General features: G+C 32.7%; 2 protein-coding genes across 4 annotated transcripts; one reads left to right on the top strand and one right to left on the bottom strand.

The window, feature by feature from the left end:
* Positions 1-1857: 1857 nt before the first annotated feature.
* On the top strand, positions 1858-7844 carry LOC113864003 (protein MANNAN SYNTHESIS-RELATED-like). Its single transcript, XM_027497798.1, has 6 exons — positions 1858-1965; positions 5484-5628; positions 5978-6048; positions 6192-6277; positions 6860-7439; positions 7566-7844. Exons 1-6 carry the CDS (start codon positions 1858-1860, stop codon positions 7842-7844), a joined length of 1269 nt encoding a protein of 422 aa, XP_027353599.1.
* A 929-nt stretch (positions 7845-8773) lies between these two features.
* LOC113863976 (calcium-transporting ATPase 8, plasma membrane-type-like) lies at positions 8774-24654 on the bottom strand. Of its 3 annotated transcripts, none has more exons than XM_027497793.1 (35): positions 24478-24654; positions 24283-24382; positions 23487-23698; positions 20902-21018; positions 20770-20818; positions 19835-19947; positions 19618-19749; positions 19430-19519; positions 18665-18734; positions 18355-18425; positions 18162-18245; positions 17993-18070; positions 17836-17907; positions 17254-17337; positions 17093-17175; positions 16884-16992; positions 16696-16751; positions 16268-16310; positions 16100-16183; positions 15700-15834; positions 15517-15582; positions 15324-15422; positions 15053-15163; positions 14462-14632; positions 13969-14028; positions 13264-13428; positions 13053-13169; positions 12695-12793; positions 12363-12500; positions 12177-12277; positions 11402-11447; positions 11141-11275; positions 9549-9656; positions 9369-9460; positions 8774-9150 (listed from the first exon to the last, which is right to left on the bottom strand). In XM_027497793.1, the coding sequence occupies exons 3-35, from the start codon at positions 23655-23657 to the stop codon at positions 9033-9035; spliced, it is 3267 nt and encodes a 1088-aa protein (XP_027353594.1). In that variant the 5' UTR covers positions 23658-23698; positions 24283-24382; positions 24478-24654; the 3' UTR covers positions 8774-9032. The 3 variants fall into 3 exon arrangements, with proteins under 3 accessions (XP_027353594.1, XP_027353597.1, XP_027353598.1); XM_027497796.1 differs by having other exon boundaries at positions 8777-9150; positions 23487-23669; positions 24478-24573; XM_027497797.1 differs by lacking the exons at positions 24283-24382; positions 24478-24654 and adding an exon at positions 23983-24051 and having other exon boundaries at positions 8777-9150; positions 23487-23669.
* Between the last annotated feature and the right edge of the window lie 1639 nt (positions 24655-26293).

Below are 26293 nucleotides of genomic sequence, written 5' to 3'. Positions count from 1 at the left end.
GTAGTCGAATTAGAATAAATTAAGTTTACATTTATCTATCATTGTTTCTTAATTTTTACATTTTATTCATTCATACTACACTTCATCAATTTTAAATAAACTTTGATCTAAGAAACTATTTGAAAACAGTATCATAAATTGATTTCTGAAAATAATTTTGAAATATTTGTAAAAATCTTAAAAATTTAATTCACCCCCTCTTAAATTTTAAGGTTACTTATATAACGTTTGTTTAGGTGTAATAAGAGGAAAGGAAAATTAAGAAGTGTGAAAATACAAAATTTTCACTGTTTGGATTGCATGGAAAGGGAGAAGAGGAATTTTTTTGTTTGGGTCCTAACACAAAAAGGAAGTCCAAAAATTTATGGAAATGTACGGTGAGGAGGAGATGGGTGGGACAATGACTGAAAGGGTTATATTTTTTTTATTTTTAAAATAATTAAAATAACATAAAAATTATTTTTTATAAATATTTTTAATACAATTTAATTATTTTTATACACTTTTTTAATTATCTAAATAAATAAGTTTTTATTTTTTTCTTATTTCAATTTATCTAATATATAATATTTTTCACTGTATTATTTATCTTCTTATTTATTTGGCTAAATTTTTTTTTAATATTTTACCCCACATTAACAAAATAATATTATTTTTTTCCGGCCATTGCTTCTCTTATCTCCTTTTCTCCGATTCCCCCACCCCCGGTCACCGTCACCGGCACTCCCTAAAACCTAAAGTCTTACATAATAACTATTTATACGATGTTTCATTGTAAAGTCCAATAATATTTCATACATAATAATTTAAAAAAATCGTTACCTTCTTATTGGACCGATTGGAAAAACGAAAACGACAAAAAGGAAATGTCAAAATTTTGTTTAGCCAGTGAAAAGAAATATTGACAATAATCAATGTTATATCTTTCCTTTAATGTATATACAAAATCAGAAGGATAACAAAAACTATGACATACATAGGCTTTGATATGAAATTCGAGAAATAATTATACATTCCTTTTAGGAAGAGTGAGCAAAGAAATCATGTTTGTTTTCATAAATTGAGATAAAAACTTCCATGTAATTTCATGTGTAGATTTGCTTTCCCTGAATGAGTGAATGTGATACAGAGAGAGGAGCATAACGATAAGGATGCAAATGAAACCAAATGAACATGTATGAACAAATTAAAAGATGATGAAGTTTATATGAAAAATATAATTCCTCTTAATAGCAGACGCAATGTTGGGACGTGTCCCTTGAATGAAGTGCATAGAAACAGGCATCTTTTAAGTAATAAAAGTTGAAGCAACCTTGAGCGTGCACCACACCTCCTTCTTTTCCTAGCTAAAATAGTAAGATTTCATTTGAAAGTTTATAAAGACAAGAAAGAACATGATTTCAAGTTCTTACCCTTCAACATTGGATAAGAAGATAATTAATATATATATTAGAGAAATTTAAAAATATAGATTTAACAGGGATTATAATTTTTTTCTTTTTTATCCAACAACTCATAAATAAGAGTTATGATGAAATAAGTCATCTCTTTTCTTTTATTTTCTCTAAAAAACAAAACATAAGAGAGAAGGGAAGCAAAAGGGTAACGATCAAGCAATGGGCTTTTCTTATCGTAGCTGTTTTGGGCACAAAAAGTATATGTGGTTGATTGAATCAGGTTGTCAGTTTCGTTTGCATTCGTTTTATTGCATAGCTTTTGTGGTATTTTCTTGCTGTTGGGTCGGCAAAGGCAAGACCTTTTCATAAGAGAAGAGCATATGCATGCATGTGGTGATAGAGAGCTTAGTTTGCTCTGAAGATCGATCGAGGATTCAGAGGTTTCTCCCAACTGCAGAAGATGTCAACAATGGACTTGAGGCAAGCGTTAGCTGGGCTTCTCACGCTCTCAATGTTCATAATGTTGGGGAACATGGTCAAGAAGGACCATTTTGATTCAATTTATGATGTAAGTTACCTATCTTTCACCACATTAGTTCTTAATTATAAGCTTTGTTGCTTTCGTTGTTTGCTTCAAGTAATTAAAACTTGTACTTTCATGTCTTTATTTTTATTAATGTAAGATGTTTAGTCTTCAAATAATATTTTGCTTGCTTTTATTATTCCATTTTGAACAAGAAAAGGGGGAAGCCAACTTTTTATTTTAAATTAAAAAATTATAAATCATGATATGTCAATTTATTTGTTTTGTATTTTTATTATAAAAATTTATCAAATAAAATATTTTTATTTAAAATAAAAAATTTGTCCTCGCTTCTCTTTCTTTTTTGAAAACTCCTTTCTCAAATAATCTTTAAATAATTATATTACTTTTTTATATAAAATATTTAAGTACTTATTTTTTAATTCAAAACATCAATTAACCAAATTAACTAAATTATTTTAATTTTTTCCTAGTTCAAATTTAACTGATTAAAATTAAAAGAAATCTCAAATGATGTAATCTTCAAAACTTGAACCTAGCTCCTTACTACCCTTTTTTCATAATCAAATCTTCAATAATAAATTCTTAAATTTAGAACTATTCAAATTATTTTTTATTTTTCCCTAAACTTTAAATTAGCTTTTTTGAAAGCAGAAAGCTGAATTGATATTAAAAGATCTTGAAAATGACCATCTCAAGTTAGTATAAAGGTAACTGGACAAAAGTTAATCCAAATATGCTCATATGCAACTCCTTAGTAGCATTCTTGCCTTCCTAAAGAACTAGTCCTTAGACCTGATCAGCAAAGTGGTTACCTTTTCTACCTGTGTATAAAACATCAATATAATTGACCAATTCTATTAACACTTCAATGATAATATTTCTAATATCACAATCCAAAATAAATAAAAAGACAATTTAAGATTGTCATTACCGCTGGTTCATAGGCCCAGAAAACTTCTATAGCTTCAAAGAAACAATTCACAACAATTCAATGATCATTATTTCTTGACACCCCTTGAAATTGAATGCCTACAACACTTAATTTCCTTTTGAAGCATCATATATCAACATTAAACAAATATTTTTTAATTTTCTTTTCTAAGATTCCTTGTCACCCACTCCTTGTCATCCTTAAGATCATTGAGTTTATTAACTCAAAGGCTTTTCTATATGTTTTCTGCTTGTTTGTCGTCAAAGTTGACAAAGAAGAATCTTAACTTATAGTCATTTTTTAAAATTAATGTTATCATATTTATCAACAGGATTTTTTAAATATAGAGTGTCGAAGCCCTCTAGAGTTGCTTCCTTGTCTGTATCATCTTCCATACTTTCCTTCTAAGCTTGGCATTTTACAATTTGTATTAAAAAACATTTCTTTTATCTTTCTGCATCTTTTCTTTTTATTTATAAGACCTCCCAACAGCTACTTTTTTTTTTGTGGCATAACTTTCAATGAAGTTTTGGGTGAGGAAAAATTAACTAAAGGAATTATTTATTATAATTAAGGGTTAAGAAATAAAGTAAGAGAAAAAAATATTACGAAATAAAAACTGTCATGATTTCAATTAAAAAAAATAGTCTACTAAAAGCGTAATTAAGGAAAACAAATGGTAATCGAAAAAATTAATCTACTTTATCTTATCTGATGAGTTGCCTTTTCTTGAGAAATTACATATGATAACTTGAAATGTTGTCTTCTTTCTTTGTGTCGGTTTCAAAGTCGCGCCTTAATTGGTTAGTGATTCATATCGGTGTGCCTAAAGTCAAAAAGGTTCTAGCTATTTGTTGTATCTATTTTAACTATCTTGCATGTTCTTATTTATTAAGAGAAAAAAAAATACACAAATTAAGAAATTTATATATTTTATTAAAATTAATTGTTAGATTTATTAATTTATTCTTCATTAATACAATTTTTTATTCTTAAATAACTTAAATAGATTTGACATCAATAGAAAACAAACAACTAATATTATTAATTACAAAATTTAGTATTTGATTGCAAAACATTTCGAGTTCACTTTATTGAGAGAAAAGATAATAAATTTTTCATAAGGTCGATAAATGATAGAAATAGGAAATCTGCAATTGATGTCTAGCTGGACTCAAACTAGTGAGGTAAGACTGATAAGAATGTGAAGTTATTTTGAGCCAATTTAAGAAAACACACCTTAAACCCGTTTATGGAAGTGAATGTTTAATAATCTAATCATTAACTGCTTTTACAGATTGTCAGATTTTATCTCAAGATGAGAGATAACGAACCTCTCAGGAAATGTACTTACAAGTGTCAAATACACTCTTAGGTTATCATAACCTATTTTATAGTGATTAGACATCATGCGATAATAATAAACTTGTCGTATGCTCCTCAACTTGTTTTCCATATCTTAAGGAGCTTCTCTGTAAAGCTCTTTTAACTACTTTTATTTTAGCCAAGATATTGCGCCTCAAATCTAGTCCAAGTATTATAAATAGGTCTTCTAAGAAGCGTTAAATTTAGATATTTGGGTCATTTAATAATTTTTAAAAAAAATATATGTTAATTTTGTTTTTATATAAAACTTTATGAAATTTGATTTATTTAATAAAATTTTTAAAATTAACAGTTAAATTAATTAATTTTGTATTTTATAAAAATTATTTAACAGTATAAGTGTTTTAAATTTACATTTCAAAACTTGAAACTTTTCTTAGATAGTAGAGGTCGTACAAAGGAAATCTATGATACAGTGTGAGAATTTACTAACTGATTCAAAATTGCATTAGTTTCATCTTACATTGTTTGAACTGAGAGATGAAGAGATGTTTTTATAATTTTCTCTTGTTTGGTTTAAAATTTTGAAGGAAAAAAGAAAACAAAATAAAGAATCAAAATCTCTCTCCCGTTCTTCTCACTCTTCTAATATTAAAAAAAAATTAGACAAATGAGAAATTTGTAATACTTGGACTATATTAACTAAATTATCTTGAAACTTTAATTTTTTTTCTCTTCCCTTTTATTGACATTTATAAATGTATATGGATATATGTTACTTTTATTTTCACTCTTCTTCCCCTTTAACCAAATCAAATAAAGAGATTTTTTTTTTCCATTCAAATCTCTCTCCTCCTTCCTTTAAAACAAGTAGGCAGAATGCATTTTATTATAACTTTAAGTACTACTCTTTTGAAAAAATACTATATACATTTAATTCTTTAACTGTAATCTTTAGGTACTTAACAAAGTTAAATTATGGATATTAGTTTTCCTTCTCTAAGTGTCCTGTATAGGTACGATTAGTTAAAGAATGAATCAATAATAATTAAATTTTATTAAAAATTGCATTAAAAATAGAAAGAAAAGTATACTGTTATATTTTTTAATTAAAATTTATTTTTATTTTTTAATCGGTGTGCTTAAGGGCATTGCCTAGTGTTTCCGATTCTCTTTTCTTGTTCAAAATTGAATGATCGGCAAGGTTTGAATTCAAAGGCCACCTTTTGTAGGCATTGGAACAAATAACCAATGAAGTTTTCTTGCACATAACAATGTGTAGGTTGAGATTGAAGCTATACCAGCTTCCCAGCATGCCTCCGTAGCAGTCACTGAACAAAGCCTTGCCACAGTTTCACATCTGAGCAAAAGGGGTTGGAAGGAAAATGGTGAAGCACGAAAACAATGTTGGACTTACCTTTCACTTAGTAAGTTCCCTTCCTTCATATTTGTGATTTTGATGAAGCATTTATCAAATACGTAGACACCACTCAACACATGTTACTAACTTTGGTCTTGACACCCTTTTAATTGTTTCACAAGAATTAAGAAATGTAATTAATTTTATTAACAACATTAAAATTGATAATTTGAATATTTTTTCTAAAATTACTCTTAAATTACTCTTATTATCTTTTAACCAAATTAATTATTTTATAAAGCAAGAAATGACTTGCAATGGCAAGGGGTCTTATACCATGACAAATTTCCAAAAATTGATTTACACTTAAGACCAAAGTTAATGTTATTCATAGCTCATGCTCTTTGGACCTGCAGAACCGGCACAGCAAACTAAAGGTTTCATCACATTTACCTTAACAAATGGTCCTGAGTATCATATTTCACAGGTTTGTTTGTTGCATCACTTTCATTTTCTTTTGTTTTATATCAGAACTTTCCAAAGGAAGTTAATTTATGCTTCATAAGGTTTTAAATCTTCTATTTTTCTTTCTATTCTGATTTTACCACTTCATTGGGATGACTTGCACAGATAGCTGATGCAGTGGTGGTAGCCAGATACCTGGGAGCAACTCTCGTGCTTCCTGACATCAAGAGTACCAAATCAGGATATAGCATGTGCCTGCTCTAGTCTATATAACACTATAAGTTTCTGAATATCATTTCTAATTCTTGTTTGATTTATAACCAAAATATTCAATTTCTGCGTAGAATAGAATGTATATATATATATTAGCTCTGTTGTTCAATTTCCATCCTTTCATTTTTCATAATATCTACAATCAGTATTTCCATTCAGAATATGCTTTAGATTTATCATGTTTCCCTGCTTAAGTTATGATAGAAAGTTTCATTATTGATTTTATGGGGGTGCTTTTCTCAAAAGAATGACAAGGTGGAATGGCTCATCATTGTTCACATGAAACATTTAGTGATAGCTAAATATTTTCAAATTTTTTAACCCATGGCTGACAATGATCACAATTGTTGATTTCATTTCTAAATTTGATTAATAATTTGCAAGATTTAACATCCTATAGAATTTGGCACGTTTAATTAATTAATCATATTCTAGATAATAATGTTATGTTATTGCAATCTGAAGGGCTTTCCACAAATTACAAGTATCTATAGTATTCTTCAGCATAGTGAATTAGTTTTTAGCTATATCAAATTCTTACACATTTGATTTCATTTCAGGAGCCTTGGAGATATTTATGATGTTCAGAATTTTATGTTTAGGCTTGATGGGTTAGTGAGAGTAACAAGGACACTACCTGCCCAAGTATCCAATGGGAACCCACCAACAGTGAAGATACCTCACAGGGTTTCAGAAGACTATATTGTGAATAAAGTAAAGCCCATATACAAAGCAAAGGGTATTGTAAAGATTGCATCATACTTTCCCTCAGTTAATTCAACAATGGCAGGAAATAGGAAGAGCCTGGACTCATTTGCATGCCAAGGAATGTTTGGAACTCTTCAGTTGCAATCAGAAATACAAGAAGTTGTTGACTCTATGGTCCACAAGCTACAAACTTGGAGTCATAACTCAAATGGTCAGTTCATTGCTGTGGATATGAGAACTGAGATGTTGGAAAGGGGGTGTCATAGAAAACATGACACAGGAAGAAAAGTCTGTTATCAGGCACAAGAGATAGGTGAATTTCTCAAAAAGATTGGATTCAATCAAGAGACTACTGTTATTTATGTGACTGAGACCAAATGGAATCCTGATCTTGATGCCCTCAAACATATCTTCCCAAGAACCTATACTAAGGTAGTTTTACTCTGACGTGAATTCTAGTTTCATTGTAGTCAAACTTCTGGGCATGTTAATTTTCTTCCTTTCAAACCAAAGTTTACTTTGTGTATGCCATATTTATGAATGATATCTGCATAACAGGAAAGTGTAATGGCAGAGGACAAGAAGGGAAAGTTTCTCAGCTCAAAAAATTCTGAATTTGAGAAGGTCATTGATTTCTATATCTGTTCTCAGGGTGATGTCTTTGTACCCTCAATTCCTGGCCTCTTCTACACTAATGTTGCTGGGATGAGAATTGCATTAGGGAAAAACCAGATACTTGTTCCAAGTCAAATAACAAGCCCATCAGCTTCAGCCTCTGACTACATATCTCCCTATTTGTCCCAGAAGAACCATTTTGCTTATACATGCTTTTGCTAATTAAACAACCCTTGCTCTAAGTTTGGCTATGCAAGTATGTTTAAGCCGACCAACTAGAGCTTTCTGCTCAGGTTGGCAACAATGGTTATCGTTGAAATAAAAAGTGTTTAGAAATATTTTTCATTTTGTGAGCAAGTTATCATGTGTGATCTGTTGATATCAATGCCATTTTCATGTTTGGATGTTTATTTTCATAGAAGTCAAGTACACTAATGCTATCCAAAAATCAGTTAGATTGGTCTCTGACAAGCATGATTAGCTACTACGCAGACAGCATTGCCATTTAAGTTAATAATGTTTTCAAATAAAAGATATAAAATGATAAATTAGTTTGTTTTGTAGATATAATATGCCAAAACAAATTAGAAGTTTTAAGAATACAGCTATTGTTGGCGAGTTCAATCTCCCCATGTCACTAGTTATAACGGGTAATTCGAGTCAAAGCATCAGAACCGATCCTGCTTAGAAAATGGTGAATAGCAAATTAAACTAACGTAAAAAGTAAAAAGATACAAGATCAGCTCAGATTTTAGAGGTGGTCACCAAAGTATTTCTTTTGGTCCTACTAAAATGGATAGCTAACCAAATTTTAAAATAATACTACGATAACTTCATTACAAAACTAATTTTTATTACTATTTTAATTTTGAGTTTTTAATTGATCCACCGCAAAATTTTAATTAAAGCATTCTTAAAACTAACTGGTGAAATGCAACTTCGGGGATACATTACCGTGCAAAATTTCCACTCAATCACGTCTACACATTCTGCAGAAATTCGTATAAAGCTAACAAGGAATTATTAGTCCTAAGCCGTTGAAATTTTAATTAATCAGTTCTTATTGGACAGTTAATTAACATTGAAATCAAAATACCGAACGACGAGATGTAACATAAATTCAAGCGTATATATCAAGAACACGCAGCGAAATGGAAATCATCCATGTCTTTGCATCTTTTTAAATCAGCAAAATATTAATCATTCGTCAAAGCTTATAGTCAACAAAAATCAAGACTAGCTGAGACTCCGTATATTCTTGTTAGATCAGTAGAAATTAATAAGTTAAAATAATGTTAGATCAGTAGAAAAATAAACGTGTTCGTGTGCAGTGTCCATTCCATTATATGCCATAAGTGATTACAAACGATACAGTACGCAAAAATCTAAAAGCACGGTGTTTACATATGACTATTGAGAATCCTCAGTTTCCTTCCTTCTAGAAGTTTGATCATGTAACCTTGAAAAAACGTTATTGATGGGAGTTGCTGGCACTGGTATCAGTTTCCCAATCACAGCAAGAGGCCAACTGAAAGTAAGAGGGAAAGATAACAAGGATTAGTGGGAGAAATCCTGTGAGAATTTGTACATAAACCTTGGAGGCTACTACTACAAAGTGCCTTGATTTCTTTCGAGCTGCACATGCTTAGAACAATTTAAACATTCAATTCAAGACATTTATAGCTTAAAAAGAAAGCACGCAGAGAGCAAGATACAATTGACTTTCTAGGGCATTCGATTACTGACCTAATAAATCCAATGATGACAGAGATGAGCCACTGTTTCCAATTAAGTCTGACTGTTGAAGTGAACTTCCCAAGAAATTCAACGATGACAATCTGAAAAACACAGGCAATTTTATGGCAGCCTTAAATATATTTCACAGACAAAGGTAAACTACAAGAGAGGACATCAAACAAGACTAACCTGAAGCACAACAGTTAATCCAATTATACCCATAAAGAGGTAGTTTCTCGTGACTCCTTTAAATATGTTGAACTCGTCTGGCTTTCGTGCATTAAATTCATTAAAGATCTGCAGTTTTGAAATCATCATTTCTTTGTCATTAATTAGAAGAGAATCGAAGAAAGAAAACCAAAATCACCACAAATATAAGGCACAAAATGAATTGGGCATGTATTCCCATTCCATTCTAATATCAAAGAGTTTTAGTAGCAATAAAAAGAGGAGGAAAGAGGTTGATACGAGCAAGTACAAACAAATTACAGGAACAAGGTCACAGTCGAGAAACAATGGAAACACTCCATAGTAGAGGCAAACCATAAAAAAAATTGTAAGGAAAATTACTATGTTCTTTTACTTCGTATAAATACATATGAAGATGTTGATCCCAAAATCAAACGCAGTACACCAAATTTTGCTAAAGCCTGTTAAACTTCCGTTAATCTGCTGCCATGAGCCTAGGAAAAGCTACAGTGTCAAAAACTCACATACCTAACACGAGTTGCACTGCTAATCGGCAGTCACAAATATTCAAAAAGAACTTTACTATTATCAGGACCATGGCCAGCTTTAGACCAATAAAGCAGGCGCCTAAGCCCCCCTAATAAAATTAATAGCTTTATAAAATTTTATTCATCATAAATTTAATTTTTTAAGCAATAACCATAATTTTGATAATTTTAATTGTTTTTTTTTTGGGTTTTTTATGTCATTTAAAAAAAGTATTACCAACATAGTAATTACTATCAATTACCAATTATATATCCAAGCTATTGACTTTCCAAATCTTATATCTAAGTTATTGGCTTTATTGCAATATTACTATTATTTTCCATAGCGTTCACTCCATTAATAATTGTTCTATCAATTACTTTCTTTCTAACTATCCTAAAACTTTCTTAATTATCTAATATTCTAATTGTTTACTCCTTTCTGTTGCCTTTTTGGTTTTTCATTTGAATCCCATAATTTGAAAACTAGAGAGGATGAATTAAAAAGGTGTATTGCTTTAATCACGTGCGGTTTTTAAGTTTTGGTGAGTATTCTAATATTGATGGTCTCGAATCTCTTGATTCACTTACAGAATTTAAAAAAAAAAGTAAACAAAAGAAATTAATACTCCCCTAGAAAAATATACAAAAATTAGGCACTTCTCCAAATTCATGTTTAGCTTACCAAGCAACCATTGAAAGTTAAATAAGGCATCACACACAAATCTTGTTTTGTCTTAAGGTCTAAAAATGTTTAGACACAGCCCTGACACTACTATTATAGAAAAATGCACAAGGGAAGGAAATTTTCTTCCTTAAACATGGTAACTATTCTACTTAAAATTTTGGATTTACTCCAACGGCAACATTAACAGAATCAAGCCCTATATTGACAGACAAGTCAAAGTATTTATTGCACCAATGCTACGGAAGGATACTTTTTTTCCAACTTCATAGTACATTTCTAAGATAAACAAACACACAAAACCCCCCAACCCCAAGTAGAGTCCTTGCCCCTAAACTGAGATCTCTGTAATTTACCATTAATAGGTCATTAAGACTTACTTGACAGAGAACAAATGCATTGAATATCAGTGTGTTCTTCACTGTGACAGCATGGTCATTCTGGACATGGCTCAGACCCAGTATGCTCCTACCTCGAAAGTTGAGAACAAGCAAGACACACACTTGGTACATTGCCTGAAAATTTCCGATCATTATTGATGATTTAGACACAATAAGTAACAGCATTTATATTAGCAATAATGATAACGCCTGCCAATTACAATCATAAAGGGGTACTAACAAATGAGAAATAGAATTCACCTGTATCAGCAAATTCCTCCACATAATATTGGTTATGAGAGGTTCTCTGAAAAGCACGCAAAACATTGTCAATAATCTCATAACAACATCAAACTACATAGGCATCATCTATTGATTTGATGAAATACAACTGAAACAAAATTGGCCCATTATTTGCAAAGCATTTGGATCCTCTCAGGTGCATGCTCCTCAACTGATTATACCCTGCTGTTCTTTTAAGGACATCTTTTTGGTTTTGTGCAATTTTCTTCTCTCTTCATTCTTTTTTCTATTGAAAAAACTGAAACTATGGTTTTGATAATAAAGCTGCAAACTAAATAAACCCATTATGATAATGCTGAAAACTAAATAAACCAATTACTCACATATGCATTGTGCAAAGCAAAACCATGCATGCAGACAGAAAATCAGCTATTCCTAGTAGTATCTTTATCACTACTGGAAACCTGTTTTATTTTTTTCAGTTTGTAGGGGGAAGGGTAGGGGTGTGTAGTTTCTTCATAAACGAGTGGACTGTATTTCAATTGATTATACCCCGCAATTATTTTGTTTTCCTTAAGGGATATCTCACCTCTGGTCTGGCATATTGCTCCCATTTTAAATTTCTTTCCTCTATTAAAAGAACCAAAGATGATAAAAACAGCAAAAGATTTGTCTTTCCAACCATATTATAGCAATCTTCCTAATTTTCCAAGCAATGTTAAACCCTAGATAATATCTCAAACAAATTCCATGATCCAAAGTACCAAGTAACAATCAGAAAAGCAATTCTAACCTTCGACCCACTGGAGTTCGATCCATAAGATGGTCAGTTGGTGGTTCAGTTGCCAAGGCTAGTGCTCCCAGAGTATCCATAATAAGATTTACCCAGAGAAGCTGTAGAGAAAGCAACACAAAGATTTAAGGTCGTCCTGAATAAATGAATGGGGTAGCATAGCTCAGACAGAAAGAGAAGATCAACCTGAACTGCATTTAGTGGGACATCACCAGATGAAACTGCAGCAACAACATTTATAACCAGAGCTGCCACATTTACTGTAAGCTGAAACTGGATAAATTTCTGAATATTTGCATATACAGACCGCCCCCATCTGACAACCTACATTTGGGGAGAAACAAGAATAACGCCTCAAATATTCAATGCACTAAAATTCCATGTAACTCTCATTATACAGTCACTATATATTCCAAAAGGTATATTTCTACTTCTAGACAAAATAGCTCTTCAAGAGATATAGAACTAAACTTAAACATCACTCAGTAAAAACAAATCAAATCTGCCGATCTACTAACCTTCACAACTGAAGCAAAATTGTCATCCAAAATAATGATATCAGAGCTCTCTTTGGCAACTTCTGTACCTTGGATACCCATTGCAAGACCTATATCAGCCTATATTCCAAAAAAGAAAATAAAAGTTAGTTTACTTCATTAGATCAACAACTCCTGCATTGAGATAATAGTTTGAATTATTAAATTAAAAAACGCAACATAATGTTTACAGATATCATGACTCTACAACAATAAGATAGACATAGCTTCACTAAATGTACCACAACAATCAATGTCATCATTGTAACTACTCGTGAGTCGTTAAACTCAACGTAATAATACAAGCACAAGCCCCAGAAAACATAAATGCTACACAAACCTCATGAAGTGCAGGAGCATCATTTGTTCCATCCCCTGTTACAGCCACAACATGACCCTTCCTTCTCAATGCTTGTACTAGCAACAGTTTGTCAGTAGGAGATGACCGTCCCATAACCTATTACACAGTAATGCAATAAAACTCATTTGCAAAGAATAACACTCAATATTAAGAGCACAATAACAAGGTTGTCATAGCAATTGGATTTTACCGATATTGCTTCAGCAATTTCATCTCTCTCTGCATCTGACAAGGCACGAAATGTTTTTCCTTCAATGATGTTTGGCTCTGTAGCATCAGCAAATGAATTAAGTATTCCACATTCCACAGCAATTGCTTTTGCAGTTTTCACATTGTCGCCAGTGACCATTTTTACCTATGATTATAAATCCAAACCACAATAATTAAAATTAATTGCATAGAGAAACTGCAGAGGCAAAGCATACTGCCTTTCTTAATTTCAATGCTTATTTTTCATCATGTTGAAAATCAGATGTAGTAATATAAAATTTGGTCTTTGAATCTTCAAGGCTTCAAATATAAAAGTGCACACATATAAAAGCACACCCATTCTGCCCAGATTTTTCTTCTTCTGTTTGGTTAAGTTTATTTTAGAGAAATAATAGCTTGTTTACTGCCAGCTTCTTCAGAGATTTTGAGAAAAAAAAAAAAAAAAAAGATCTTCAAAAAAAGGCTATTCCCAAACAACCACTACGAAGTTTAGAATTTTATTTTTTACATTAAGCAGTTATTGAATTAGATTTCACAATTTTTAACACAGCCTTCATTTGTCCACAGACCACCATTAGCCACAAACAACCATCCCAAAATTAATAATACTTTATGTAACCAAAACCAAACATGTTCAACAATAGTATCTTAATGGGAAACCAAAAATTTTAATGATATAAAATACCTTAACCCCAGCTTTTTGGCAAAGATGCACTGCATCTTTGACACCAGGTCGACAAGGATCCTGCATTTTAATACATAATGATATAAGAAAAAATAATAAAACACAAAATCATAGAAATTTAACCCACCAAACCATTTTAGAGTAGGATGCTGTCAGAAACTATAAATATCAACTATAGTTTTTTGTGAAGTCTAAACATATACAAACTAGAAAAATTTTCCATGCAAAATAATTTAGGGTGTCAAGCAAAGAGAAAAAACATAATGAATAAATAAACAATATTAAAGATCCCCTGCTCCCTCCCCAGTTCCAAGCATATAACAAAGTGGGATAACCATTTAAGAAAATTGGAAGCCTATTAATATTAGTGCTAAAGTAGCTTTAACTTTAAATTAGAGAGAAAAAAAAAAACCTTGGGAATAATATCATAATACAGACAGACAAATATAACAAAAATGAGAAGGATAGACGAGTTTCTAGATATAAGAAATACCTTCAGACCAACAATAGCCAGTAAAACAAGATCATCTTCTGGTAAAGACCAGTGAGCAAGTAGTTCTTCATTAGTTGGAACTTTCTCCTTTTCATATGATCTATATGCAATGGCAACACAACGTAGGCTATCAGCAGCCATGTCTTCAATAGCTTTTTTGAAAAATGTCATCTGCAAACCAGATAAACTTCACTCAGCCTTTTCTCAAAATCAATAAAAATTAATTGGAAGTGTTAAGAGTCATCCCAACAGTTCTTATACTAATTTTGTTTGCTTTGTTTTATAAATGTAACATACAAATAAAACTCTATTCATGAAGAAATTATAAACTGATAGAATCTGTTGATATATTCCAAAAGCCCTGCATATTCAGATCTCGTTGCTTGTATAAATAGTTCATCTCACTAAAATATAGTAAAATTCAATTATGTAACATGTTAAAATATAAGTCAAAAGTCACAGAGCTACTGTCTAAAGCAATTCATAAATCAATTCTCAATCAAATCCAACAAAAGGAAATGATAGAGGAAAATGGGGCTGGAGGAAGAAAAACTGTGTAATAGTAGTTAATCTGTAACAGGTTTGTCAGACCTTCTCCTCATCCATCTCCACTAACTGGTCATTTGCATCGATATACCCTGTACAGCAGGCTAGAACTATCTCAGCAGCACCTTTCCAATGTATATGGATGCCAGAGTCAGCCTGCAAATAAGCACAACATTATCTGTTTAAATGACCTGTCTGCCAGAGCAGATAGAATATATCATTAGGAAATATACTAGCTACCAAGCAATGTATCAGTTAGTTTAGAATAGAAGCAAAATATCAACATAATTGAGTCAAAATGCCACAAAGATGGTACCGTCTGAATTGCAACTCCCCCTCTTTTTTTCTCTGAATTGAATGGAAAGACATGAATAATGGATGATTCTGATCTAGCAGCCGTAAAATTCATCCCAAGCTGAGATTTGATACAACAGTTATATATTGTTGTAACTTGTAAGGACATATGTTAGCCCAAAGAGAAAGGAAAAAACATCACTTCCAAAACAAACCTGTATAGCCCACTGTAAAATTGCTTTTTCTGTTGGTGATCCCGAAACCTCGACATCACTAGCACCCTGTAGAGAACAGAAATAAGTGAAAAGTAGAACTACTTAACTTATACTCATGCACTTTATTTTTCAGAATTAGGAAGAGGGGTGGGCAGATATGTAAGAAAACCAACCCAAGCATACCTCAGGTGCATAAACACTGCCATTAGTGTTCTGTGCAACACCTTCAATCAGTAGAGAGCGAAGCATAGGAAAGGACTCCAACTTGTGAGGAGGATCAATTTTCTTACCCCCCGCATAAGCCTCAACCACAGTCATCTGTTTCATTTAATGAATTACCAAAACGAAGAGATCATGAAAATCTGCTGTATAGACAATTTTATTGGATATCACATTGATAGAATAGTCAACATTTTAAGCTCCTAATTTATCTTAAAAAATTGGAAGAATTTTTACTTAAAACAAGCGTGCAAGCATAAATGCCAGAAAAAATATTGCAAGAAGTGTCCTCCAAGAAGTCTATGAACTAATAATAGAAAAGTATCAATTAAATCAACATTTCAAATACACCACCACAACTAACCAGATTCATGGTCAATGTGCCAGTCTTATCACTGCATATGGTTGTGGCAGAGCCCATTGTCTCACAGGCAGAAAGCCTCCTTACCTGCAATTAAATGTATCACGTTAAATAGAGGTACACATATATTTCTGTCCAAATCCAATAAAGCACAAATATCAATTGCCGTACCAAAGCTTTATCTGCCATCATTTTTCTCATTGAGTAGGCCAGTCTATAGCATATTTGACATAAAAAGTGTAAATACAAATAAGTATGATTAGAGAGAGAATGAGAATGGGAAAAATCATGTTACAGATATGAAAAAACATATTAACAACATAGTAGGGATACAGATAATGCTGGATATAAGAATGAGAAAATAAAATATTATTTAAGACAGAAAAATGGAAGACTGAGCAACATTTACCGAAGGTTGGGTTCACTGATTTGTTTTAACAAAAATACAGTCACAAAAATGGAAATTTGAATTAAAATGAAGTACAAGAATAATGGCAAATTTATCTACAATGTAACCAATGCTAAAAGTTAAAACATATTCATTAAGACTTGGCAATAACAAATGAATAAAACTAGTAAGTCAAAATCAGCCAACTTACGTCAATGTAACTGCTAATGGGAGCCCCTCAGGTACCGCAACCACAACAATGGTGACCTAAATATTCATCGGGTTACAATCACTACATAGATATTAAATTTTAAAGACTGAAATTTATAAATATGGAACCAAACATCTTCAATTGCACCAAGCATGCTCTGGCAATCTAGAATTTATCTCACTACATACCGCAACAGTTACTATCTTAATTGCTCCATCAATAGCATCACCAACTTTAGTCCTGCCTGCTCTAAATTGAACACTCCCATCCGCGTTTTTTGTGTGCCCAGAGAAATATCTGCCAATAAATTCCCACTTCAGAAGCATGCAAACTATATAATATTCCATTATTGTATCACGGAGAATATATGGCAACATTGAGAAAATGACTACGTTACCTGGCCAGTAGCACAATCAGGACAATAACAGCAACAGAGAGTCCAACAATACCAATGAAAGTGGCTACACCATTTAAGCGTACCTATATTTAAAAACTAATGGGTGAATAAATTATGAGAAACAATAGAACTCAATCAGAAACCACAAGTAAGAAGAGGACCTGCAAAGGTGTTTCTTCACCAGTATCTTCTGAAATGCTAGCCATTAGAAGCCCCCATTCAGTATTAATACCAACACCAGTTACCTATGAAAACAAATAAACAAGGAAAAAGTCAGACAAACAAATGAGCTGTTTAATCAATAAAACAAATTGGATAAAGAAAATAAATACAATCAATTTAATATTTTGAATTATTGAATGAAGTTCAGTAAAAGTCCATCCATATTTTACTGACTCCAATTTCTACCGGCCTCAATCTTTTAAATAACTGAAATCAACGTGGTATTGGGAATAAAATCCCTTCGAGAATGGCATGCAAACAATGAGCAAAAATTAAACATCCTTTACGATAACAAAATGTAAAATATAAAGAACAAATAAATATGCTGTAAATCCAATTAGGACACGCTCCCACTGTTAGTGCACAATTTATTGGCCCTTTTAATAATTACCACCCACACTTCCAGCAAAGTAACTGACATGTTATTAATTACCTCAACAATCCTTTGAACACTGTTAATTATGTAAACTAAAATATAGCATACAATTACAAAAATGGAAGGAAAAAGAAGTCTAAATTACCAGCATAGTGCCACTGCCATCAGCAACTTTACATCCAGACATCAGAAAAGGATCCTTAGAATCCTTATGAACCTGCAAAAACACAAAAAATGTAGCTGAAAAAAAAAAATTAAGAAACTAATAATTCAAATTTCCCACAAGACAAATAAATCCTTACAATTTTGCTCTCCCCTGTCATACTTGATTCATCAATTGCAAGAGAGTGACCGGTGATCAAAATTCCATCAGCCGGGACCTAGAAAGAGCAGAAAAGAACTAAGTAACAAAAAGGAAATACAATTAGTAGATACGGTAAGCAAAAATGATAATAAAAAGTGACCATGTACCTGGTTACCAATATTAAGAGGTATAACATCCCCAACAACAATATCATATATAGAGATCTCAACCCTTCTGCCACCTCTAATAACCTTCTCTTGCAGAAATCCAAATATGAAGTTAAAATTATGACAAGAAAATTTCTAAAAAAGATCAAATACACAATCAAGAAGTTCAACTCAGCAACAAAAACAAACCAACCTCCAGGTGTATATTTCTCTTCTCTTCATTTAGGTCTCGAAACTGAAGAGACTGCTTATAATCACTAATAGCTACAAAAAAAAGGAGGGGGGAGGGATTAAAAAGGGTGACAGCTCCTTCAAAAGAGAAATTACTAGCATAATTATTAGAATAACTTTCATAGTAAAAGACAAAGTGAACAGAGTGCAGGAGCATGACCTTGGACTACCACAAGGCTCAAAGACTAATCACATAGGAAATTGTGGAACGGAGTCACAACACAAGTAAACACACTTTATCTACTATAAATCTTACAAAGACAATATAATACCTGTGACAACAATAACAAGAATAACTGCAAAAGCAATGCTTCCCCCATCATACCATCCTTCTGTAATACCCTGTAACAAAAATAAAATAAAATTCTGAACTGGTTTAAAAAGTTCTCAATATTAATAAAAATATACTCCTAATCCTAGATTAAAGGGAAGGACTACAAATAAAAAGGATAATTATGGCAAGAAATCAAGCAAATTAATTGATGATCCAAGATAATGGTCCAAAGAATGCAATGTATAGATACATAAAAAAGTCATCAATTCTGGAAACTCTCAGATTGTAATTGTATTGAACATAATTAGAATCAAAATCAGGGCAAGGGCCACAATAACCTACAAAAGACATTTCCCTCTACTGGATAAAATGGATTCAAACACTAACATGCACAGTTCAGATCAAAATAAATATTCATGTAATTATATTTGTACTAGGAACCTAGAACATAAATAGTCCCAGACTCCCAGCATAATGAAAGCTACCAAGTTCACTGCATTGTACGCTAACTGTATATAAGGATTAAAAAAAGAAGGCTTCTATCAAATAAGTTATTGATAAATCAAAAAAATAACAAAAAAGGCAGCATAAGATTGGAGGATTAATATTTTTATGCAAATGACTAAATTAGTGGGGGAAAAGATGCCAAAAATAAAGACCAGTGCAAAATTTGGGGTAAGTGCTTTTAAGTATGGAACAAGTCCACTATCTGCATCTCAGCCAAGAAAAAGAATTGCAACATAACTTTTCCAGGCAATCTCACCTCAGATTTTATACCCAGTGCCAATGAAGCCGCAGCAGCTACCATCAAAATAATCAAGGTCAGGTCCTTGCAAGCATCCCACATAAACATCTGTAAAAGGAACAAAAAAGTCACTACAATATCCCCTCAATAAAAAAAAAAAGATACAACCATTAAGCATCAACAACTCCAAGTACAATAAAAGTTACCAAAAAACTTCTTCCTTTCTTTCGCGGATAATTGTTGGAACCAAATGCATTCCTCCGTTTTAGTAAGTCTGCATCATCACCATGAATCCCCTTCTCTAAATTGGTTTTCAACAAATTCGATATCCCTGCAACCTGATAGTGATTCAGAAGAAACACATGAAAAGTAATGACCCTAAAGAATACAATTACAAAGAAAAATTACTCTTGGGAAACATACCCCTCCATATTGCTGCAGAGCAGCAGTATCATGCTCCCTTGAAATTGAAGCAAGTTGCTCTTGTCCAATTGGAAATTCACCAGCAATGGGGGTTGGAGGAGGAATAACAGTTTCTAACAATTTTGAAGCATTACCCATCAATAAAAAAAATAGAAAAATGAAAAAATAATTGTCTGTTCATAGACTAGGCAAGTTCATGGCAAAGGTTATTTAAATAAAGTTCCATGAAGCACCAAGCATCACTACACAAAAGCATATTCAAGTTTAGGCATGCAGAAAAAGAAAATGCACCAATCCAACAAGATTCTTGGAAATGAAAAAATATATTTTGGAACACCTTAGAAACATGACAGTAAACCCTATGTATCACATCAGAATATGAAACTGACAAAAGGATAGCACTAAAATCCAAATGCCCAACCTGATGTGAATGACAACAACTTTCATTCATTTAGTAAAATTGACTACACATCTTCAGTAAAAAATTCATATACTGCAGTCCAATATTTAAAAGAGGCTATAATGAATAATCAACACTTGTCAAGAAAGAATTTATTTGGCTGATTTTAAAAGTTAAATGAGTTGCAACAATGCATTTGATCATTGCAAAACAATCTTTGATACTAGGTATCAACGGTTTTCCAAACCAATATGTAGCTTATCAGGTGAATACAAGGCCAGTAACACAATGGACCTTTAGCAAATAAGGTACCAAGATATAAAGTAAACACTAATCATTTTCATTCACAAACAATAGGAACAAACAGCCTAACTAGTCAAACAGACTAAATACTGACTTTATAAGCAGATATATTTCAACATATGAAAACAAATAAAGAAATATCTTATGGGTAACTAAATAACTGAATTAAATCAAAATAAAAAGGAAACAAAAGATATTTGCAAATTATAACAAGCATAATTTGATTACTCACCACTAAGTTGCCCCCCCTCCCTACCAGCAGCTTTGAAAAGATAAGCTGCCTAATTGGGCAAAATAAATAATCAGCGCATTTTACATACATAAAATAGGCATAATGAAGAAAGTCCAATTGAAGGAACCATACTCTAATGGCTTGTGCATGTGCTCTAATCTTTCTCAATATTTGCTTCTTCTCTTCTTCTTTTTTCAAGTCCAAGGTATAACGAAATCGGCGAGAAGCGTTAAGTACAAGTGCCGCTTGCTGAAAAAATAATAATAAAAGGGACTTCTTATATGTAAGAGAAATTATATATATACTCACACACACACACACATATATATATAAAGGCTCAAAAATAGTAACGCAGAACAGTCAAATGAAACTAGCTATTGGTCTAACACAAAATTACAAAGCAGCATTCATAATGCTGAAAAAGGAAACAACAAATCAAAGGTTCCATGTCAAGAAAATGCTAGCATTCTTGTTTACAACAAATTTTGGAAACTGAAGTTCATACATGCACAAGCGTCTTTAGAATTTCAGAATAGTCAAACTCATGCATATTATTTTATTTTGACTCATCAAGCTAATACCAAAAAGCCAAATCTATTGGGAATAAACTCCTAGCATTCTGTTAACAGTAAAGAGTTCAAACAAAACAAAAACAAAGGTGAAAGAAGTTTAATACTGATTTCACAAAAGCTGTGTGGAAGTGGTCCAACCTTCTTGCCATTAGCAATAACCTCCTGGTCTCAAATTCCATTCTTTCCTTCTTGCAACCCTAAATGGCTAAAACCGTTATGATTTAAATATAAAATTTTGCCTCTTTTTCATTCATAAAAACTCATTCTACCCATTCATACTTTGCAGGAATATGGAAAGCCAGCAACTAATTCAATTTTTTGAACCCATATCTATTAATCATAACTGAATCCCTAAACTTAGTCTTCTTCAATCCCAAAGGGTCCACCCAAGAAAACAGCTCTTTTTGAAATGAGGAAACTTTGGGAAGGCAGAGAATGTATTTCAGATCTAAAGAACATTAAACCAATATTTATAGACACAGGATTTTATCTTGTCCACTACCTTTGGATGAAATTAAGAAGGCAAGCACATCATTCTTGAATGCTACTTCACAATAAACATACAACTTTGACATCACTGGAGCTTCCCATCTGATGTATCTTCTCACTTTGTGTTAGAGAGTCGGTTCATGCATTTTATCCTTCAAACACGACTCAGTTAAAACAATTAGGGGAATTCATTCTCTCTCTCTCTCTCCCCTTCTTTATATCTCAATTGGTGTCACAGCTATAAAACTTGGAACAAATGCAACTCAATCCTTCACTCTAAATTTCTCTCCCACCAAGCATCCCGGAGTTAGCAGTGCACAAGTAAAAGGCTCAAAGTTGGCCTTCACTAAGCCTCTAAACATTTCTCAAACTTATAAGCCTGAGTCTAACTCTAACTACCAAATTTCTCGAGGGGGATTAAGAACTGAAAATTGTGATGCCAGTTATGAGAGAAAATCCCAGAATGCTGCTGTTAGTCCTAATGCACCTCAAATATACTCTTCGCATCCATGGAAAAATTGCTTCTTCTGTTTGGTTACTTTGGGCACACTGTTTAATGATATTCACATGACATTATGACTATCACTGAACATCCCAAAATTTTGCTAATTGAATGTTCTTCTAAAATATCTTCAGAGTGGTTCCAAGTGATTTTGCTAATGATAGGTGGTCATTTCTAGTTCCCACTCCAAGTGATTGGAAAACTTACTATAATAGATTTGAGAATAGGATGCATAAAAAATTTGCTTAGCTTGCTTTGACACCAAGTACTATAAACTTGTCCTCTGCCTGGTTTGCTACAGCAGCAAACTTAGGTTGACTTTGATAGACGAGTACTGACATTTACAAGTTCATATATGGGAGTATGAATACCTCAACTGCATGAGTGCTAAAGCTGCATTGCAGTCCAAAGTTCGACCTTTCCACACGGACCTCCAAACTGCTTTGCCCCCAGATAATCAATTAAAGTTCTAACTTGCCTTGCCATAACTAGACAAGATAACTGCCGGATCTTGTGAGCTGTGACTGTTTCTTTTAGCCACTCTTGTGAGTCTCCGTTTCCTGTCCCCATAGGTTGATATATACAAACCTTCAAATGCTATTGCAAAACCACCATCCAGAAGCATTCAGAACAAGAAGGAATTTCTCCACTAAAATTTGCAACACCCAAAAATTTGAACAAAACCAGTCCCCATAAATTAGGTAAGTCTAAATGAACCACTCTTCTGTTCTAACAAACTTTTTTCCTCCTATACCACCGTTAACCTTCCTCATCCTCATAATCCTCATTGAAAACCAATACTATTTCCCAAAACATATCTAGAGACATTATTCAGACATAACCACACTACTCCACAGTCAATCCATTCCCATCCCTAGAGTCCTTGACGATCTCAATACACAACTACCTAAATTCCCAGAACTTTCTCCACTACTCAAAAAACCCTACCTAATCAAAAAATTTAAAACATAATTCATACGCACTCCACAAACCACTAAATCCACCATTCATAGAAACCAAAACATGAACCGATGAAAAAAGAGTAAACAAAATTCAAAAACAAAAAAACGAAAGTAAGAAACAAAATAAACAAAAACACAAAACAAGCAAAGAACACCAAAGCATGTGAGCTAGAATAGAATAGAAGAGCGTACCCTCCAGCGCCTGAGGCGTTCAATCGAAGCGTTCTTTGTTCTGGCAATATCAAACGGATCGGAAAAATCGCCGGGGTCGTCGATGTCGGCAGAGCGGCGAGTGGCGGGACCAGCCTCTAAATCATTCTCCGCCGCATGCCGCCGTGGTGAAGAACCATTCAGGAAACTCATTGTTCCCAGAAACTGTCGCAGGAGAGATGGCACCGTCACTTCTGTGATTCGCACCAAATCATAACATAATCGATTGCTCTTATCTCTTCACTATCAACTACCTAACTCCACTCTCACCACCCAAACAACTTCACTCAACAGATAAAGCTTTCGCACACGAAAAATAAAAACAAAACAAAATAAAAAAAAGTTATCTCTCTTAAGCCTAAACCCAATCCCTGTTTCGCTTAATCCGCTTTCTGATTCTGGATTTAACTCTCTCAGCCATGTTTGGCAATAACAGAATCTGCTCAAGCTTTTTTTCAGTTCAGTGATGCTATCTTACCTGTTTTCCCTGGTTCTAATTCATTTCAACCCTCCATTATCACGGGTCAATTGCAGAGTTTTCAGATACACTAAACTCAACGCGGTTTTCAAATTTTATATTTTCCACAAAATACCAGAGAAATAAAATAGTAAAATCTCACTATCCGTACTTTTACGGCATTCGAAAAAGAGTAAAAACAAAAAATAAATAAAGCAAAAGAAGCGCTTTTATTAATTTCCTATTTTGCCCTCCTTGACCAAATGTTCTAAGACGGAAAAATCAAACGGTGGAGAGGCGCAGAGAGCGTGAGTGACTTACAAGGAAAATACACTGTGGCCTTTTTTTTCACAGTGACAGAGTTGCTCTCAGAATTGGTTCTCTTTTTTGGTCTCCTCTTCCTTTCTGGAATACTGAAAACCTAGATAGTTCAGAAAAGAATAAGTAAACAGAAGCACAACTGACAGTGTTATAGAAACCGACAGCAATTAAATTCCATTTATCTAACGTTACTACCTCGTGCAAAGAATTATAAAGCGCAGATCCGTATTCCTTTCTTCTAGTCTTTTCTTTTTTAATGTTATAATTCTCCGCTAAACATTCAATTTCAATGCCTATAATAAGAACATGTACTAAGCGTTTTTAATTTAATCATTACTATCATTAAGATGTCTTTAATTAATTTGCTTTCACGCTTTGGAGGAGTAGAGAGTGGGTCAGCATTAAGCAGAATGAATGCATCGTTTGTGTTTCCATTTGCGTAACCGTGTCCTCAATGCAACGTGGTTGGTTACGCTCCTTTGAGCTGGCCTTGTGGGTTTTATGCTTTTTTGTCTTTTCATTATGTATTATTTATGTTTCTTTGAAGTTGCTTTCGTGTCACTTATAAGAAGAGACAGTTGTCCCACATGCAAGGTGATTGGAGCAACGAGGACAACCCAATGCGTTGATTGAGGCTTGTTAATTGCTTCAGTTTTCAGTCGACAAAAACAAGAGCAGTAGCTAATTATACAAATAATAATTATTATTATTATAATTATGAAATGTGATCAAGGGATTAATTTGCTTGTCTTAGAAGGAACATTAAAGTTTTGACAAATTAAAAAGCATGATAACAACATTGAAAACTGAAAAAGAAGGAAAACCAGGGAATAATGCTAGCTGGTGCAGTTGTGAGTTAGCGTGGCATGACCAAAGTGAATGCATGAAGGGGTTACGCAACGTGGCCAAGGTGCGGGGTTTACGTGGGTATTCAAGAGGAGCATTATATAATTGACTAAGGCTAAAGAGTGTGAATCAAAGTTAATGGTGGTTTTAGGCCAACAAAAAACGCCTGATATATATATATATTTCAACTGATTGTCCCCGAAGAATAAAGGGCAATGGTTCACATGATAGAATCAACTTTACCTTTAATTGGAAACTAAACCAATGTTGCCTCCTAAACAGAGAGAGAGAGAGAGAGAGATGATGCTGAATTGCTGAAATTACTAGGTGGAGGCAGGTTCTTGGAAGCTGCTGTACGGCGCGTCCTTTCATTTTAAAAACCAACAAATTAAGCAATTTATCTTTTTATTTATGTTGCCAAGTTAACTTGCCGGTGGAAATTATATATACATATAAAAGCATGACAGTTTTCTTCTTCTTTTTTTCTCTCTCACCTGACTATGGAAATTAAATTTTCATTTTGCAAACAAATATTTTAAATATATGAATAAAAAATTAATGAATAAACACTTTTGCATAAAATGTCTATTGTATAAAATATAATAGACATTTTTTATCTATTATATTTTTGCATTTGTTTAAGTAATAAAATATAATAAGTCTATTGTATAAAATTATCCAATTATTCGATCTAACATAAATTTTATCTGATAACAAATTTAAATAAAAAATAAGCATAATAAAATAATATAACATTTTCTATTTTTGCATATCAAATATAAAACAAGATAAAATTTTATTTTATCGTGTTTTTTTATTTAACTCTGATATTCTATTTTCTGTGAACTTAGTTTTAAACTTTATGAAAAGAAGATAAGGACAACTAAATTGCAATTGGAAACAGAAGAAGAAAAAGACCTGTGAGGATAGTTTATGGAGTACTAGAAACAGGAGGTAGGGTGTATTAGGAAAATTCACCACTCTTTCAGGTATGGAGTTGGAACACTTCACAATCGAGCAAGTGCAAAGTAAACACACGAACCTAACCTTCAATAATAGCAAGACACCCACTTACCCAACACACACGCCTACACCTATATTTGGTGTGTGTCACAATTTATGGCATTATTTTCCATGTGTTATGGTAATGGGCACCACTACACCA

The sequence above is a fragment of the Abrus precatorius genome, unplaced genomic scaffold (genome assembly GCF_003935025.1).
Source record: "Abrus precatorius isolate BTA unplaced genomic scaffold, Abrus_2018 Scaffold10, whole genome shotgun sequence".
NCBI lineage: Eukaryota > Viridiplantae > Streptophyta > Magnoliopsida > Fabales > Fabaceae > Abrus > Abrus precatorius.
The sequence above is the reverse complement of the archived record's forward strand: the minus strand, read 5'-3'. Positions and strand labels throughout refer to the sequence as shown.

Coding starts and splice junctions, on each gene's coding strand:
- LOC113864003 (XM_027497798.1), top strand. CDS start 1,858: ATGTCAACAATGGACTTGAGGCAAGCGTTAGCTGGGCTTCTCACGCTC. Junction 6,049..6,191: donor CTGAGTATCATATTTCACAG/GTTTGTTTGTTG, acceptor TGACTTGCACAG/ATAGCTGATGCAGTGGTGGT. Junction 7,440..7,565: donor TCCCAAGAACCTATACTAAG/GTAGTTTTACTC, acceptor TCTGCATAACAG/GAAAGTGTAATGGCAGAGGA.
- LOC113863976 (XM_027497793.1), bottom strand. CDS start 23,657: ATGAGTTTCCTGAATGGTTCTTCACCACGGCGGCATGCGGCGGAGAAT. Junction 17,176..17,253: donor GTGAAGAAACACCTTTGCAG/GTCCTCTTCTTA, acceptor TTTTAAATATAG/GTACGCTTAAATGGTGTAGC. Junction 14,633..15,052: donor TGGAGATGGATGAGGAGAAG/GTCTGACAAACC, acceptor TCTGGTTTGCAG/ATGACATTTTTCAAAAAAGC.